Genomic DNA, 20,067 nt, shown 5'->3' on the forward strand with positions numbered 1-20,067 from the left:
ATACCATAGTTAGTTTTTTAGAAACCATAGTTGAAGTGATTAAACCATGGTAATGAGGAGCCATCTGTATGGTTTACTATGTGTAACTACAAACACAGAAGTTAAACTATCGTTACTACGCAAGAACTATGGCAGTTTTGAAAAGAGTTAACTGTTAATGTGAAAGCTTGTCTGGGAAACTGCTAGATGTGGCTGTCAAAAATGACCAATCAGATTACGTGGTAAAGATCCCTGGATACAGCGGTGAACTGATTTGTTTCTAACTGGCTCCCAGTTGTGTCAGATTGCAAGCTGGATTATGTGTTTTCAATATTCAGTTGAGAACTGAGACAGGCCTTAAAGGAATTGTTCACCCAAAAATGAAAATTCTCAAATTATTCACTTACCTTGATGCCATCCCAGATGTGTATGAGTGTCTTTCTTCAGCAGAACACAAATTAAGATATTTAGAAGATATTGAAACTCTGTAGGTCCTTATAATGTAAGTAAACGGGTGCCATCAGGCTGCTGGCTATTTGACGGTCCAAAAGGCATATTTAGGCAGCATAAAAGTAATTCACACACCTCTAGTTGATCAATTAATGTCTTCTGAAGCAAATCAATAGGTTTGTGTAAAAAATACATGTAAAATTAAAACTTTATTAACTTACAAAAATTGCTTCCTTCCAGCAGTCGACACATCAGTGACGTAAATGCTATGGCGCGTTCACGTGAGAAGTCGGAAGCACGTGCTTTGTATACAACAGAGGAATGAACGTCATGCGAGAGTTAGTTCATTACAAACTGAAATTGCACTTGGCAGAAGCAACGATTTAAAGTTAAAAACATTTTAATTATCGATTTGTTTCTTACACCAACCTATTGATTTGCTTCAGAAGACATTGATTGATCGATTGGAGTTGTGGATTACTTTTATGCTGCCTAAATATGCCCTTTGGACCGTCAAATAGCCAGCAGCCTGATGGCACCAGTTTACTACATAATAAGGTCCTACAGAGTTTAAACATATTCCTAATAATCTTAATTTGTGTTCTGTTGAAGAAAGACAGTCATACACATCTGGGATGGCATCAAGGTAAGTGAATAATGAGAGAATTTAATTTTTGGGTGAACTATTCCTTTAAAAACGTACTTTTAACTGAAAACAATGTGGTCCTCTGAATTCACAAGGTCAACTAAGACAGGTAATGTGAATGTTTTTTTTTTTTTTTTTTTTTTCCAGAATTGTCGAAAACACACTTTTAGACATACACTGATCAGCCACAACATTAAAACCACCTGCCTAATATTGTGTAGGTCCCCTTCGTGCTGCCAAAACAGCACCTACCCATATCTCAGAATAGCATTCTGAGATGCTATTCTTCTCACTACAGTTGTACAGAGCAGTTATCTGACTTACCGTAGACTTTATCAGTTTGAACCAGTCTGGCCATTCTCTATAATAATTATAATTTTCTTTATTTATCACACATTATACATTTGCACATATACAGTGAAATTCTTATTTTTTTCACATATCCCAGCTAGGCTGGGGTCAGAGTGCAGGGTCAGCCATGATACAGCGCCCCTGGAGCAGATAGAGTTAAGGGCCTTGCTCAAGGGCCCAACAGTGGCATCTTGGCAGTGCTGGGGCTTGAACCCCCGACCTTCTGATCAGTAACCCAGAGCCTTAACCGCTGAGCTACCACTGCCCCACGCTGAGCTACCACTGCCCTCTCTGTTGACCTCTCTCATCAACAAGGCATTTCCATCCACAGAACTGCCACTCACTAGATGTTTTTTGTTTTTGGCACCATCTGAATAAATTCTAGAGACTGTTGTGCATGAAAATCCCAGGAGATCAGCAGTTACAGAAATACTCAAACCAGCCCATCTGGCACCAACAATCATGCCACAGTCCAAATCAATGAGATAAAAATGTTTCCCCATTCTGATGGTTGATGTGAACATTAACTGAAGCTCCTGACCCGTATCTGAATGATTTTATAAACTGCACTGCTGCCACACGATTGGCTGATTAGATAATCGCATGGAAGATTGTTGGTGCCAGATGGGCTGGTTTGAGTATTTCTGTAACTGCTGATCTCCTGGGATTCTAACACACAACAGTCTCTAGAATTTACTCAGAATGGTGCCAAAAACAAAAAACATTCAGTGAGGGGCAGTTCTGTGGACTGAAATGCCTTGTTGATGAGAGAAGTCAACAGAGAATGGCCAGACTGGTTCGAACTGACAAAGTCTACGGTAACTCAGATAACCGCTCTGTGCAGTTTTGGTGAGAAGAACACGGGCTGGCACTGTTTTGGTGGTACGAGGGGGACCTACACAATTAGGCAGGTGGTTTTAATATTGTGGCTGATCGGTGTATAATATCTAGTTTAGTTTTCATTTGCCATTGTGCAAAGTATGTGCAATGACTCTTTGGCCCTATCGGGATTCAGGCAACAGAGTGTATTTTAATAAAACTGACCCATGGTGGCTGCATGTCAAATGTGGCAGCGCAACAATGCGCTCGTGCTGTAATCTCTCACCACTGTTAATTGTCTGAAGCCTTAAAATACAGGTCTGTCCATACAATTCTATAAAAGTACTCAGACCCTTATAATTGAAATAAACAATATCTCCCAGTTAATTACTGGCCAGGCTAATTAAAGAAAGGCTGGGAGAGGAGCTTAAATATACCACTACGAGAGAGCTATGCAGGACACAATTCAAGCAGGGAGAAAATAGATGGGACTGTGTAATTTTGGTTGTGAACCGCAGAGGAAAAAATGTATAATTTAAGCCAGAAATTATTCATTTAACATAAACGCTTGCTTTAAAAAACAAAAAGTATTCATTTGAGAGGAGAGCTCTCTCTCTCTCTCCATCTCATTTTCAGTGAGGTCTAAGGAATAAACTAAAGTCAGTGTACTTCCCCATAATGGGATGAATCTTGTTAGGATGTGTGAGTGAGTATGGGATAGTTCGTTTAGCCATATCCCTCTCCTTCTCTTTTATCTGGGCTGAACTGATGACAGTGAGGGAGTGTTGATTATATTGTGTCCAAACTGTTTTTTTTTTCACCGCTGCCCTGTCCTCCTCCGTGTCCTTTTGATATTGTTTTGTGATGGGCTGCTCTGATGTGCAGAAGTGACCTCTCTTTTTTTTTTCGGAGTAACGTCTGGGACTTCCTCACAGATGTGGCGCCATTGTGTGGGCCAGACAGGGCTATTTGGCCTTTCCAATCATAATGCCGCTTCTATCAATTTGCATAGTTTTTAAATTTTATTTTAAAGTACAGAAAGGTATTTCTGGAAGTTACACAAATGGCTTAAGGAGTTACTGTGTGGGATCCTGTTTCAGGTTATTCAAAGGAATCTCTAAAAGGCACGTCGAGTGAATTTAAAGACAAGCTGTTGCCTTTTGAGTGATGTACATATTTTTGTATTGTACTTCTTTCTGTTTTTGTCGCTGTGAATTTTTATATTTATAAAAGCTGTTGATTAAATGCATTAATGCATATAATTAATTATGAATTATATAAAAAATAACACGCAACAAAATTAACACAATTAATCATGTCACCAGACCATAATACTATAACCGAAGAAGTAGATTCGCACTCTGTTATACTATCCCCTTTTATTGATTAAAAACATCAGCAACGTTTCGATCTATTCTAATAGATCTTCATGAGTTTTTCAGCAGGGGGCAGTTAGAGAAACTCCTGCTGTATAGGCAACACACACTTGTGTACAGACAACAAACCACACTCAGGTTTGCTTGGCACCAGCGACAGCACAAGATGAGGACACGTTCTTGTGTTAAAACACAGCTAAACAGAGCACAATTGTGAATGCAGGGATCTCGAGACTTGTTTTTCTCAGTTTCAAACTAAGATTCATTTGTCCCAGCGACCTAAAAATGCTGTTTATTACGCAACCAAAGTGAGAACCTCCAAAAGCATCCTTCTTTCTCATGTAGGCCTATACATTGACGCGTTCTTAGAAAAGCTCTTATAATAAATCTATCTCGAACAGATTGACGAATTAAATTGCAAAATGGATTGATGTGGACTGCAGGCCAATGATAGGTTTATATTCAGTAATATGGAAAGAAACAATATATTGCCTTTCAATATATACAGTTTGCAAAAGTTTGCATACCCTGGCAGAAATTGTGAAATTTTGGCATTGACTTTGAAAATATGACTGATCATGCAAAAAATTTCTTTTATTTAAGGATAGTGATCATATGAAGCTATTTATTATCACATAGTTGTTTGGCTCCTTTTTAAATCATAATGATAACAGAAATCACCCAAATGGCCCTGATCAAAAGTTTACATACCCTTGAATGTTTGGCCTTGTTACAGACACACAAGGTGACACACACAGGTTTAAATGGCAATTAAAGGTTAATTTCCCACACCTGTGGCTTTTAAAATTGCAATTAGTGTCTGTTTATAAATAGTCATTGAGTTTGTTAGCTCTCATGTGGATGCACTGAGCAGGCTAGATACTGAGCCATGGGGAGCAGAAAAGAACTGTCAAAAGACCTGTGTAACAAGGTAATGGAACTTTATAACGATGGAAAAGGATATGAAAAGATATCCAAAGCCTTGAAAATGCCAGTCAATACTGTTCAATCACTTATTAAGAAGTGGAAAATTCGGGGATCTCTTGATAACAAGCCAAGGTCAGGTAGACCAAGAAAGATTTCAGCCACAACTGCCAGAAGAATTGTTCGGATACTAGTTAAAACCCACAGGTAACCTCAGAAGAAATACAGGCTGCTCTGGAAAAAGACGGTGTGGTTGTTTCAAGGAGCACAATACTTGTTGACCCCTCTCCAAACATAGCGCTTATGGTTGTGACCATAAAGCTCTATTTTGGTCTCTTCACTCCAAATTACAGTGTGCCAGAAGCTGTGAGGCATGTCAAGGTGTTGTCGGGTATACTGTAACCAGGCTTTTTTGTGGCATTGGATTCTTTCTGGCAACTCGACCATGCAGCTCATTTTTGTTCAAGTATTGTCGTATTGTGCTCCTTGAAACAACCACACCGTCTTTTTCCAGAGCAGCCTGTATTTTTCCTGAGGTTACCTGTGGGTTTTTCCTTGTATCCTGAACAATTCTTCTGGCAGTTGTGGCTGAAATCTTTTTCGCATGATCAGTCCTATTTTCAAAATCAATGCCAAAATTTCTCAATTTCTATATATACATACAGGGTTGGGAAGGTTACTTTTGAAATGTATTCCACTACAGATTACAGAATACATGCTGTAAAATGTAACTTGCAACGTATTCTGTTAGATTACTCAAGGTCAGTAACGTATTCTTGTATTATATACTTTGGATTACTTCTTCAGCACTGGTAGATTTTTTTTTCACTTGTTTTGACTATAAAAACTCTGCCAGTACAGTAAGACAAAATACACATATTAAAAATACATTCTCTGAAAAACCTAAATATCTTATGCAGTGTGGTTTCTAAAACAAGATCAATCAAACTGATCTTGTTTTAAGGATTTTTAGATATTTTTACGGGAAAACAATACAAACATTATCATCAAGAATATGATTTTTGCCCTAATATCAAAGGTCTTACTAGAAAAAGGAAATTATGATCCAACGTGAATTTTCTTGATAAGAAAATATGATCGTGCCTGGTAACATGTGCATGTAAAATGGCTAGAAATAGCATTTTAGCTTAGCGTAAAGTTGACAATTTACACAAGGTTTATTTATATTTCTTCTGCTCCACACTTACTTCAAACTTACTTCTCTGTCTGCTCGTATGAATGTAACACATCATGAGAAAGTGTTTCACTGCTGTTCAAATGCACTTTGGATCACATCATTTATATGTATAAATGTTTTCCATCTGAAAGGACTAAATATTAAATGAAACAAATGACAATAAAATGCAAAGTAATCTCTTCAGTAATCAAAATACTTTTTGAATGTAACTGTATTCTAATTACCAATGATGCAAACTGTAACTGAAGTGGAATTCAGTTACTTATTATTTTGTATTTTAAATACATATTCCCGTTACATGTATTCCCTTACTCCCCAACCCTATATATATATATATATATATATATATATATATATATATATATATATATATATATATACATATATACGCACCAGTTTTTTTAGTGACTGTCTGAACTGTCTATTTTCAAATCACGGTTGGCTTAACAGGAGACACCAAAACCTTCGCGTTTTTAATAATGTTAAGTTGAAGTTCTGTTCTGAAGACGCTGCATTGTGTTCCATTTAACTGTGCTCTGTCTAGCCGTTTGAAACACTCGCCTGCTGTATACGCGCTGCATCAGCGCGTTGAGTCCAGTGCCGCGTGTGTGTGTGTGTGTGTGTGTGTGTCCACAAATGTTCGCTCTTGTGAGGAAAGCCGCGATGCTCCACATTGTTGCTGTAATGATTCACGAAGCGTTCCATTCAACTCTGAGAGTCTGAATTTCCACCTTTCAACTGGGGAAAGTGCAACGGAATGACACTGTATATCGGACATCTAAATTGGAAACTCGTGCGGATATCTTCATTCATTTCAAAGAGATGCAGGTGTGTTACGTCATGCAGGGCAGGGAGGTTTACAGTCACTAACAAACATTCACTTTTATTAAATAATATTCATTAACGAGTCAAAGTTCTTACATTAAATGATAATAAAATGTGTTTAGCAAACGTTTTGCAGAGACAGGTATTCAAAACACGGTTAATTACACTCTCTTTGTTTTGATTATCGTAACGATAGCAATTCAGCATCGTATATCAGTTTGGCTGCTATGAGACATCTCTGACAATCAATGTACCCCACAAAACCACAATGTAATCAATCTCAAAATTAAAAATAAGCTTTGACACCTTTGTGTTCAGTTGTCAGGTAATTGTCACTGGATTTCGAATTTCAAAAAGTCACATACTTGATCACCATCGATCAACGTTTTCATGATTGATCATTGCTGCCACGTCCGAATACCTGAGTACTCGTACTCGTGCCCATCCCTAATATATATATATATATATATATATATATATATATATATATATATATATATATATATATATATATATATATATACTGTGTATATATTACTTTGTATTTGCAGTTATTTAAATATAACTATTTATCATTATTTAATCAATATGCAGTAAATTGAATTACTGTTATTTGAGGGCCTTTCTGAGCAAATATTTATATGTTCAATTAATTGCAATTTGATTAATTAATCAGCATATCATGTAATGAATTTGATTACAAATTTTAATGAATTGACAGCCCTAATATTTATTTATCAAAAAAATAAAAGGATGCTTATTTTAGAATTATTTTCAGATGAATAAACAAGTTGCAGTCACACACATACATGAACAGACACATACATGTCTCGGCACAACAAATAAGTAGCAAACATTTCATCAGCCTGGCCTGAAGGATAGTTTAATTAAAGTTTGAAATGTAGCCTTCAGTTTTCGCTCTCTCTTTTCTGTCTGTATCAAACTTATCAAACTGCTGGCAAAACTTTTGAAAATACATCAGTAAAATGCACATCATCTCATCACACAACAAACTTTGGTCTAGACAGACTTAGTGTGAGAACTGTGAATAAAACGTACAAAAAAAGCAACATGAAAATAAATGTACAGATGCCAAATGCTGAACCTATTACGTAAAATGTGATGTATTATGTTACCATGCATCCACATGAAGTACTGGCTGTTTTACATTTTCTACATACAATACCAGTAAACTTCACAGTCTTCTGGGAGATGACAAGCATGTGTACAGCAATAAAGTAAAGCATTATATTCCTTCTTTTGGCCCACATAAACATTCTCTACATACATACACAAACACACACACAGTAAAGTAGACACATATTATGTGAGTACAAAGACCTTAAGCACACGTACACTTGCATTTCCACATACCACACACACACTCTCACACACACACACACACACACACACACACACACACAAAACAGTTCACACACCTCTTTTTGTGACGTGAATGTACCAGATTTGTTGCCTCTCCATCTCCTTTGTTCCTTTTTAATGGGATTTTAAGACTGTTTTTAATTTGGTTATGTTGATCAAATGCCCTTCATCCTCAGAATTCTCAGACGCACAAGCACAAAACAGTATATCCTCCTGTCAACATCTCAACAGCCAAACCTCCTCCTAGTCCTCACTGTCACTCTAATAGGTCTGAACTGTAATGGAATGGTATACTAGTGTACTGCTTATTGCATACTATGCAGTATTGTACTGTATACTACTATTAAAAATATATATATATACTGTATATAATGTAAAACAGTATGCATTATGCAATAAAAAGCATTTCAAACAGAAGGATGATACATTGCTGTCACATTAGCTCAATATATTGCATGTTTAATTCTGGCATCCATTTATAATATTAGAAATATATATGGCTATTTTTAACCTAGTTTTGTGAAAAAAAATAAATCTTTTGGTAGTCCAATTAAATATTAAATCAGGTCGAACATTTTTCTTCTGGTTTGTTTTTAATGAAATGGAAGATCAAATTAACGTATTAGGTCACTTGGGTGTTTTATGTGTATAGGAAACTTGCAAACTGTGAACAGTACACATACTGCATAACACTTTCTTTCAAAAATAGGTAGTATGCCCCTCCGAACATACCCTATGACTACCTGAAACAAACTGTCTGATACAAACAATTTCAGCACGCTGTCAAGGTAATTTAACCAAACCTTATTTCAGACCTTCGGCATCTGCCCACCCAAAGGTTTTTTTATTTTGTATTTTTTTTAATTAGCCTAAAACTGAAGTGAAACCATTGACTTCTATTCATCAGTGCAGGTTTTTAAACTAAAATTGTAAGTGTAAATTCATCAAAATTCATCCATAACAAGTCTTACATGATCACGGAACAGTAATGAACTCACCATGTGCTTGGGCTGCAGAACTGTGAGAGTAGCCCAGGGCTAGAAGCGCCGTCTCAACCAGCTGAGTGAAAAGGATGTCCTTCCTGACCAGCACAAACTCTGCATGTTCCTCACGGCTCTCTCGTTCTGATATCATCCCTCCATCCACCTGCTCCACCACACAGAAGACTGGAATCATCAGTCCTGCAATATAGGAGAGGAAAATGGCACTAAAATCATTACAGAAACAGAAGCCAAAAGTGAGTAGGACATTTTTTTGCATACTTTTCCATGAAAAAAGGCTTACAGCACCTTTAATATAAAATCTGTGCTCACAGATGTGTTTATAGTCATTTTATAATGGCTTCGGCATATCGAATAAGAATTTAGAATCAGAACTACAGTATGTAACACCACAGTCATCTGTTGAAAACACATCCCAGTAACTGAGTTGATATTTTACAAATGGAAATTTGGCTCAACCTCATTTTCCTACAATGTTTTAAGCATTTCCATCCAAATTCTATTTATGACTCCATTTCTAAATCAAGCACAGCGTTAATTTGAATAGGCACCATGTGCTGTTTGCAAGAACATTCTTTTCATTAGAAACCATTAATGATTAATAGGTTAATCATTTGCATTTGAATAAGAAGACCAGGTTCAATTGTTTGTCCTAGCTTTCCTGGCTCATGCAAATAGTCATCGTGGAAAAACCGTACAGATTCTGTATCAAACCAACCATCAAACCAGCTCTTTTATACTCCATTAAAGCTATCATACTTTATGGTACCTCCCTACACTTTGTCAGGGCAGCTGAGTTGATATCTCCTCATGTCAACCAACTATGCACTAATGGCAGTGTCATTTAATAAAATTAGTTTCATGAGACTTCAACGGATATGCAAACCTTTGTGCCTTCTGTGTTTGAATTACGGCTCATAGCTCTGCAATTTAACACATTATTTTAGAAGTGTTGGCTTTGTTAACATTTTAGTCGAAAACGTTTATGATTAACTCAGAAAATATGTTGGCAAGTATATCGGTGGGTACAGAGTCCCATCTTTTAATGGGATGTTGGGATGCATAGTCATCCACGGCTTGTTGAGAAATAGTATGTAGCACTTAATGATGCCTGAAAAACACACATCCCACCCAAGTTTCCTCTGGTTAATCCGGGCTTAACCTGTCCCCATTTGATTTATTTTTTTCCAATTTTCCTCAAGTGCTTTGAAATTTACAGCCTTCTATCCACTGACTATTAATTAATGCTCTCCGCAGATATCATAGACTGAAAGCATTAAGCAAAAACTCAGTTTTGCTAATAAATGCAAAGCAATACTCTCTCTCTCCTAATTTACACACACACACACTTCCAAATACATACACATTTACTGAATGCTCCCAGAGCCCCTTGGTTTAATCAGTCAATTCCTATATTTCTATTTCCTTTCCATTAATCACCCTGGCTTGCAATTCAGAATGCTCTTATGGAGTGAATTACAGGCCAGGGGCCAGTGCCAATCCAAGTAAGTGAATTTCCCCCAACAGGGAAATATAACTGTCAACACACAGCAGCTCCCAACAGTCCTTTTCTCTTGCTCTCTCTCTCTCTCTCTCTCTCTCTCTCTCTCACTGGTTAGCTCCCATGGATTCATCCGTGTACCCTGTATAAGCACAGTTTCATCATAAGATAATAGCAATGTGTATGCAGCCTTTTCCACCACTTTCCTCTTCTACCATGTCACCTTTATCTGGTCTCTCTATCTAGTGCCTCCACTCTCTTCTGTCTAAAAAGTCCCAATCGTCAGCCCAAAGTTCATCTCCGTCTTTAGTGCCATTCCCGTGAAGTTTGAGAAATCAATCTTCTGTTTACTGTTTGTTGACAGATATTGTGTCAAATCACATCTGCTCCAGAGGTGTATAGCAAGCAACTGAAAAGCACACATGCACAAATACAAACAAACAATATGTGTTGTTAAGGTCTTAGCCTCTTAAACATATCTAATCTCTCTCTGATATGTATCTTTATGATTGGCTACACACATTGCTCGCTGTCTAGGTAAATTACATTAACCTTGATGACTTTTTGGCCCAATGCATAAATTCAGGGATTGCACAGTGTAAGTGATGACAGAGTATATACTTGTTTTGAAGCTGTGTGTTTCTGGATACAGGCTGTACTGTATGTCTCTTTTGAGGAAAATGTGTATTGGCTTTACAGTCAGGTCCCCATGATGGTTCATGTGTAACAGTATGTGGGTAGTTAATATGCAATTTTAAGCAAAGTCAGCAGTGTCCTGCAGTGTATACTTCATCTAAATCTATTTAAACATCTTTGTTTTCCTATTCTTGTTTAATTATCTAACATGCAATTAATATTATCTCATATTAATTGAGAGACTATATGATATATTTGTACTTTTAAAAAAATGTCACACAGGACTATTAAAGTGAATGGCAAATAAGCTAAAATGTGATTAAAAATTGTGAAAATAAAATGAATAAATGAATAAAATAAAATATATATTTTGTAATGTTATGTGTTAATCACCATGTTAAAAAACATATTTAAAGCCATTCAGTTGGCACAGCTGTGACCACACCACTGTACATGTGTCAGTTAATTAGGGTCACTGTAATCAACATTACAAACCCACACACACGGTAGGCTACTGTTGCAGTTGTTAACTGACCAAGGGGAATAAACCAGATCTATATAACTGTACTTAATACAATAAGCTAATAATGCCCACAACACTCCTGTAGTCTGAACTACAGTGGTGTATGAAAATAAACTGATCTGCTTTGCACTATGGTTGGTTCTTTTAAAAAGTCAGACAGAGTAGAGAAACAGGGTGCATGTACAGCCAGAAATGGGATTTGAGGTTAATAATAATAACAAAAAAAATAATAATTATAATAATTACTGATAATATAAAGGCTCATGAGGATTGCTTGTCCTTCTGGATTTATCTTGCTAAACGTGTGGCTAATTCCTGTAAATCAATCCATTGCTTTGAACAAAAATGCTTCTTTTTCAGCTGAAGACTTTAAATCAGTAGTTGAAACAATTATTATATTTGTTGGAGCTGTGATGTAGTAGTTAACATCTGTGCCCCAGACATTGAGCAGTGGTGCCTATGCAAGTGATGCAGGTTTGAGCCTGGCTTGCAACATGTCTTGATCCTATCTCTCTCCCCATAATATCGGTCTTTCTCCACCATAACTAACAAAAAATTCAAAAGCACAATAATATAATAATAATAATAATAAAAATAATTAAAAAAAATAAAATAAATAAAAAAACAAATATATATATATATATATATATCTATACATATATATATATATATATATATATATATATTTATAAATAAAGGGGCAGAAGGGGGTTATGAGTGTCTTACCTCCGAGAGGTCTTTGAGGGGCCCCATTATGGCGACTGCAGTGTCCGGTGGGACTGCCGTTAAGTTCCAGACGGCCCACCTTTTGTGGCGGACCGCCAATATCAGGACTGCTGCTCCCACGTCGCTCTGGGCTCTCCCGCAAATGAGGGCTCTCTCCTCCACCTCGCTCCATCTCCCTCCACACCACAGGGGGAACACCAGCCAGAGGATAAGGACCTGAGACACAGAGAGGGAGAAAGCAATCAAAAACAGTCAAAATCAAAATACATGCTTTTCTGTTGAACCTCACAAACTGTGTATACAACAATAAAAAAATAAAAAGAAAGTGGAATGACCAAGAGAGGGAGGGAAAGAGTGACAGAAAGAAACTTTCTGTCACTCAAGAGAGAGATGGAAAAATGTGAAAAGAAATGGTGAATAACAGAACTGGTTTCCAAGTCAAATAGCACAGTAAAATAAAATGAAAACATAGTATAAAAAATGTAAAAAAAGAATTATCCAGTTGTATATTAACCCAGATCTGTCACCCTGTGAGGCTAAATTGTCAAAAACCCTAAATATAGGTGCAAAACTCAAATAATCCAAGTCTGATCTACATGCCTTCCATTAGGAATGCTAATGGATTGTTAATGGAATTTCTTTATTAGAATAGAATAATAATTCAAAATGTTTGAAATGTCCACACTAAATCATTTTCAGATTCTTAACATAATCATTTTCCAAAGACAGTCATGGAGAGCATTTTCAAATGTCTCTGTTTTCAGTGGATGAAATGTCATTCCAGTGTAGTGTTTTCAAACAAAAGAGGTATTAGTGTTGACATGGCCTTTGTTTATTCAGTGGGATCTTATTTGATTCTTAGAGGGTTCTGATTTGATCCTTTTCTGATTGCTTCCTGACTTCAATAGAAATTCCAGTGGCATTCCTTGAGGAGTTTTTTGAATAGAACTCTTCGCTCCTGAGTCAGAGGATTCCACATCGCTTGATGCTTAAACACAATTGAACAGCTGTGTCTAGCAGACAACAAACAGACATCAAACTCAAGGCTGTGTCCTAAAATACAAGTCATTGTTTAAGAGGATGCTAGCATCTTATCACCTCTATCAGCAAACAGAGAAGCTGAGGCCCTGTGTCTTGTTCTGCTCCAGTGTCTGTGGGGAATGTAAACTGGTGTGAGTGTGTGTGTAGATTTACTTAGCTATAGTATGGGGACATATTTGTCCCCAGAATTGAGCTAAACATAACAAAACTTATGGGCATTTGGGGATGTCCTCATTTGGCGAGGATGCAAAAATGTAAAATGCTAAAAGTTTTCGATTAGGGTTAATTATAATTAGCTTTATAAAAAAGCAATATAATTTTATTGTATATACTATTGTGTGTACTGTTATGTGTTAGTGTGCAGCATGGGTAGCCAAAATGCCAGACCTCTCTGCAAAAACAAATACTATATGAAGGCAAAAATGCTAAATATTTTTTATTAATTTTATTTAATTATTAAGTCACTAAGAAAGTGATCCTAATTTTATCTGTATGCATTTGTATGCAAATATAATAACGTAAAATGCATATGGATGACGGTGCATTTTTATCAGAGCCAGGGTGCTCCGTGGGGACAGTTTCCAGAGGTCTTTGTTTTCCAGCCAAACCTTTAATATTGGTTATGTCCATCAGAGTCAGTGCCAGGCAGTATCCAGTCCATGCCAAATGTTAAAGAGTGTGAACATGCTCCCCACCGGCCAAAAGGAACGTTTTGATTTGCATATCACTAAACAAAGAGGGACTGTGATGGGTCTAAAACATAGATTCTCCTCCCTGTGGTTACACAGAAAACATCACACCTCCTTTCTCAGGCCTTGACGACAAAAACACCATCACAGAACAAAAAAGTCCAAAGAGGATTACAAGCTGAGGCTAAATTTTCAAAATGAACAATAAATTAAAAACATTAGCCTCTGTGTGATTAAAAAAATAACGCGGGTCCAAAAAGCAAGTATATGAATCCTTGAGAGTTTAATAAGCGGATGGGAGGAAAAACACTTTAAGGGCATTTTGATGGAAGGAAATGTGTTAGAGTGCTGCCTAGGGGACACAAACTGATGATCCAAACTGTACACACACACACACACACACACACACACACACACTTTTTAGATTTACAGAGCCTTTAAGACAATTTAATAGACTTCAAGTGTGAACAACACACTACAACAAATAGACATACATGCTTGTGAAAACACACATCACATATCCAGTATATACAAAATTACAGCTCGTTCTCATTCCGTCTCATTCTCAATTTTGACGCTTGTGCAGAAGCCATCAGCATCTGCATGATGACGCCAAAGGTGCCCCCTGGTCCTCTCATTGACGTGGTGAGAAACCCAGTTGTTTTCAACGAGAAAACTTTGTTGTCAGTAATCAAAGTTTGAATATTACTTTATGTGCTAAACCTCAATGTTTTATGATATTTATGAATATATTAGTGTGACATTATATCATACAATCATATATAATATTTTAGATCCCCTAACCCAACCCCATTTCTAAACCTAACCGATAATCAACAATATAAAACATGAGACACTTTGATATACATAATTTGATATACATTACACTATTTATAGATATTTTTAAGCACCAAACCACACATTTATGCTTAAACCTAACCAGTACTCTACAATAGAAAAGACATAACAAGCAGATAAAGTACAGTTTAATCGGTGAAAATATTCCACTTTGTGAAGGAACTGTCATCCTGATTCTACTGACACGTCTCATTCAAAAATGAATACAACCGAACATGAGCTTGTCACAACCGGTCTCAAGACACGCGAGAGCCAATGGTAAAATCGATTGAGTCTCTGACATCAAGCCCGTGTCATAACGCCTGAGGCGGCAATTTTTGAATAGGCTCGTTTGAAAAGCCAACCGCCTCGCCTTAAATGTAGACGAGAGCAGGCAGCTGCAGTCAGGGGAGGAGTGAAATAAGCGCTGTCAAGTCAGACAATTCGTCACTTCTCGTAGTGGATTAGACACCAATGAGCTCAAAGGCAGATATCGCGGGATTCACATTCATGCTCTTTGTTGTTAATAAAGTAGATGCAATTTAAATTCTGTTGCTTTTAAATGAAAATAAATATGATGAACAAAACACTCTATTTTGTATCTGTTATTTAACTCCCTCCATAAAACGTGTCTTCCCATCCAGTTTTAGTTTAATAAAGACACATATTTTAGATATTTCAGAAATACAATACTAATCACTTATTCCATTCGGAGATTGCACTGTCAGAGTGTCGGGAATATTCACATATAATTTATACATATAAAAATATGATATTATATATATATATATATATATATATATATATATATATATATATATATATATATATATATATATATATATATATAAGAAAATCAAACATTTTAGAAGAGAACGAAACATCACGGTTGTTTAAGCCAATGAGCATTAAGCTGTGTATGAAGGTAAAATAGTGCCTAAATGATTTGCATGCGCAGAGTCTGACTTGTAAAAGCGTAAATGAAGTTACAAGCGTGATAGAAAAATTTGAATGCACAGAGTAAGATCTGTGAAAGCATAAATGAAGTTACAAGCATGACAGAAAAATTTGAATGCACAGAGTAAGATCTGTGAAAGCGTAAATCAAATTGCAAGTGTAAAAATAAATTACATGCGCACAGAATGTTTTGTAAAGGTGTACATCAAGTTGCAAGCGTAAGAAAAAATATTAGCAATACTTTAAATCTTTGCATAAGTCTAATTTGTGTGTTGTGAACCTGTAATTGCGTATTAACACAAAGTAAATTTTGTGTGTATTCTGACTTCCTTTTTTCGCACTTACAATTTTGAGAAGGAAGGCGGGTCTACCTGCTTCTAGTAACCAATCAAATGAGGTTTTCCTTGACCAGTTTATTCTGATCTGTTTGGTTTAATAAGGTGACAGACAGCTTCTTCTTCATATGGCTCCACATCATTCTTCTGGGTATCTCTCCTCTCTTAAATATTAAACTGAAATAGTAATACATACACGTTCTTTTATTGTGAGTGTAAAGTTGTGCTGACACCATTTATTGATATAAATCTCAATCTGGTGTTCAAATATTTCTTCTTGTTGCTGTTCATTATTTTAATTATATTTAAATTACTTTCGATTATCATCGGCATGGTAAATGGATGAATGGATGGATGGAACTTGCTGGTATCATTGAACTCATTCTAAAAAAACTAAATGATATAAGTCACCTATTTATATATTTGTTTACAGAGTTTGGTTTTATATGGCTTACTTTATTAATTTGTTTTCTAGCATGATTTCTGTGATACCAGCTAATTCCATCTATTCACCAAAATGACTTGCCAATGATAATTCATATTAAATATAATTAAATCGTGTATGTATTATTAATATTTCAGTTTAGGGGGCCTGGGTAGCTCAGCGAGTATTGATGCTGACTACAACCCCTGGAGTCGTGAGTTCGAATCCAGGGCGTGCTGAGTGACTCCAGCTAGGCCTCCTAATTAGCCAAATTGGCCCGGTTGCTAGGGAGGGTAGAGTCACATGGGGTAACCTCCTCGTGGTCGCGATTAGGGGTTCTCGCTCTCAATGGGGCGCGTGGTAAGTTCTGCATGGATCGTGGAGATTAGCATGAGCCTCCACATGCTGTGAGTCTCTGTGTTGTCATGCACAGCGAGCCACGTGATCATATTTTCAGTGAGAAATTTGTGCCAAAAGTGTGAGCGCAACAAAAGGAAAGACGGAATAGGGTATATCGGATTATTTCTGGAAAATATTTATGCCACAAACACAAGTCATTTACACATTTGCAGTAGTTTATTTTACACATACAGACTGATTCTACGCGGTCAATCCATTTTGGTGTTCATGACACCCTTTCTTTGCTTGCATATCGCTGATTGCAGGTTCGAAATGTTTTTGGCCATGTTTAGGTGCAAAAACAGTGCCAGAAGTGTAAGCGTGAAAAAAAGGAAGTCAGAAGAATACACACCAAATTTACTTTGTGTTAATATGCAATTACAGATTCACAACACATGAATTACACTTATGTAAAGCATTAAAGTATTGCTAATATTTTTTCTTACATTTGGAACTTACAGATTTACAAATTACAAACTACAGATTTACATCTGTAAAAAACGTTCTGTGTGCATGCAATTTATTTTTACGCTTGCAATTTGATTTACGCTTTCACAAATCTTACTCTGTGCATTCAAATTTTTATATCACGCTTATAACTTCATTTACGCTTTTACAAATCTTACTCTGGGCATGCAAATCATTTAGGCACTATTTTACCTTAATAGCTGTGTGGTTAGCAGCAAGTCATTTCCCATCGTGCTTGCAGTTCGCACAGCTCGAAAAAGCAACTGCACCTCCTGACTTCTACAACTGCGGCCACCTCGCTCTCGCAGGAGTATTTTTGACATACGTCATCATGACATTACAGCATGTCATACAGATTTCTAACCAGCATGCACCTACCGCTGATCTCTGGTGATCAGTTCTGCGAAGAACTTGCTCATCTCAAACGAGCCTAGTGTGTTAGAATGAAACTTGTGCACGATGTGTTACGGTGGACTCCAGGTGACTGTGATCGGTGACTAAAAACTTACATTTAGGTTTGTTCTTCACATAAAATGATTGTAAGACTCGGAATACACCCGGAATGAAACAGGTAACTCCAGCAATGCAGTATGTGTACAGACAGATTAAATAAACAGATAAACAACAGATTAAATATTAAGCACTGTGAATACTGATGTTGCTGATTTGAAATTAAATTAAAATCATTCTCCCAAAAGATGTCACCATGACAAAATTAAACCCCAACTTATAATTAAACGATGCTAAAATTCTGATGCTCTTCCTGTCAGTCAGTTGATGTCAAAGGTTTCTCGTTGAAAAGAACACACTTGCCGGTTGTGTCGGAAATTTTGCCATCTGTAGGTTGACACGCTGGGAGTGAGAACAGTGTTGGCAAGCTACTCAAAAAAAATATAGCAAGCTAAGCTACAAAATACTCAACAGAAAAATTAGTTAAGCTAAGCTAAAAGCTACACTTCAGAGAAAGTAGCAAGTTACACTACAAGCTACATGCCAAAAGTAGCTTGCTACATTTAAGCTAGTTCTTATTTTTTTTCAGCTGCAGATGCACTGAGCATACTGTCATAGACAAAGCACCTAAAAGACATATTCACATGATGTTTATCAAAGCCTTGGTACAGTATATTACAGTTTAGTGCAATATACAGTATGGTGCAATACGTACTGGTATGTGCACATAAAAAAAATAAAAAAAACATAAATTAATATTTAGACATGCTTCTTATACAAACCCATGTGTTCAACATTTAAAGTCACTATTTTTACATGTTATTTTTCATATTTATACTACTGCCTCTACAAGCACGTGTTCAATATGAAAAATCACTATTTTTACATTTTATTTTTCAGATTTAGACTACTACCTCTACACATACCCATTTAAACATAATTTCATTTACACATTCCTGTACAAAAACTCTGCGTACATACAGTATACTATTCATCTATATATTCATCTATACAATACACAAATACAGCAGCTAGACACAGAATTACAGGTTATATCATCAGAGGCCAAATGTCTTGTGTGTGTGTGTGTGTGTGTGTGTGTGTACGTGAGAGAGAGAGTGAGAGAGAGAGAGAGAGAGAGAGAGAGAGAGAGAGAGAGCGCACACATCTGGGCAATAACAATGTGATTTCTGATGGTATCAGATGGTAATACCATGGTACTTTGATATAAAATTACCATATTTATGTACCATTCTGTATTCACATGGTGCTTCAAAGTACTTCAAAGAATACCATATTACTACCATGGTAAATTGATATGATTACCATATTCATATACTTATATGACACTTCAAGGTAATTAAAAAATACCATGGTACTTTGCTATATGATTACCATATTCATATAGCCTACCATTGTTTTAACATAGTGCGTCCAGGTAATGGTACATGTCCAAAAAACATGGTAATGCCATGGTACTTTTTTATGTGTTTTCGTGTAGGCTAATACGTGTTTTGATACTCTTTTGGTTGGAAAATGTATTTACCTGCAGAAGTCATTTACAAGCTGCAAACTGGCTGAACTTTGTAAAGACCTTCTTCATCACTGGCAAACGACAGGACAAATTTGCAGGTTTTGTTTCCATTGATTGTAGATCAACTGCAACCAGCATTATAAATTACTCCATGAGCTTATTAGTAAGTGAGAGCGCGCAAAATTATTCAGCAGTGCACACTTTCTGAGGCATTCAGATGGAATCGTGAACTGATTCAGACTGCTTTCCTATCATGTGTGACCAATTTATTTTAAAGAACCGATTCAGATGAATGATTAATTTGTGTTCGGACATCTTTTAGTTTTGATTAAAAACTGGGGATAGTAAACACCGGGTACAAGGCATGATGAAGCGGTGTAGCTTTTCTCAATGCTATGCCGCTACCTAGTCAAAAATATAGCTTCGCTACTGAAAAGCTACTTGATTTAAAAACTAGCAAAGCTACCACCTCGCTACTCAGAAATGTAGTTAAGCTAATAGCTTCGCTGTTTGTAGCGAAGCTACTGCCCATCACCAGTGTTGGGGGTAATGCGATAAAAGTAACGTGCTTTACGTAATCAGATTACTTTTTCGT

The 20,067-nt window shown here is 36.5% G+C and overlaps 1 protein-coding gene across 1 annotated transcript in view; it reads right to left on the reverse strand.

The window, feature by feature from the left end:
* Window positions 1-20,067, reverse strand: part of satb2 (SATB homeobox 2) — a 62,955-nt gene that overhangs the window by 33,608 nt on the left and 9,280 nt on the right. The window contains exons 2-3 of the mRNA XM_051709920.1: window positions 12,339-12,554; window positions 8,950-9,132 (exon numbers count right to left, since the gene is read on the reverse strand). Coding sequence (XP_051565880.1) covers window positions 8,950-9,132; window positions 12,339-12,510 — 355 coding nt within the window. The 5' untranslated portion in view covers window positions 12,511-12,554. The remainder of the gene's footprint in view (window positions 1-8,949; window positions 9,133-12,338; window positions 12,555-20,067) is intronic.

This window comes from Myxocyprinus asiaticus, chromosome 11 (assembly GCF_019703515.2).
Source record: "Myxocyprinus asiaticus isolate MX2 ecotype Aquarium Trade chromosome 11, UBuf_Myxa_2, whole genome shotgun sequence".
NCBI classification, from domain to species: domain Eukaryota; kingdom Metazoa; phylum Chordata; class Actinopteri; order Cypriniformes; family Catostomidae; genus Myxocyprinus; species Myxocyprinus asiaticus.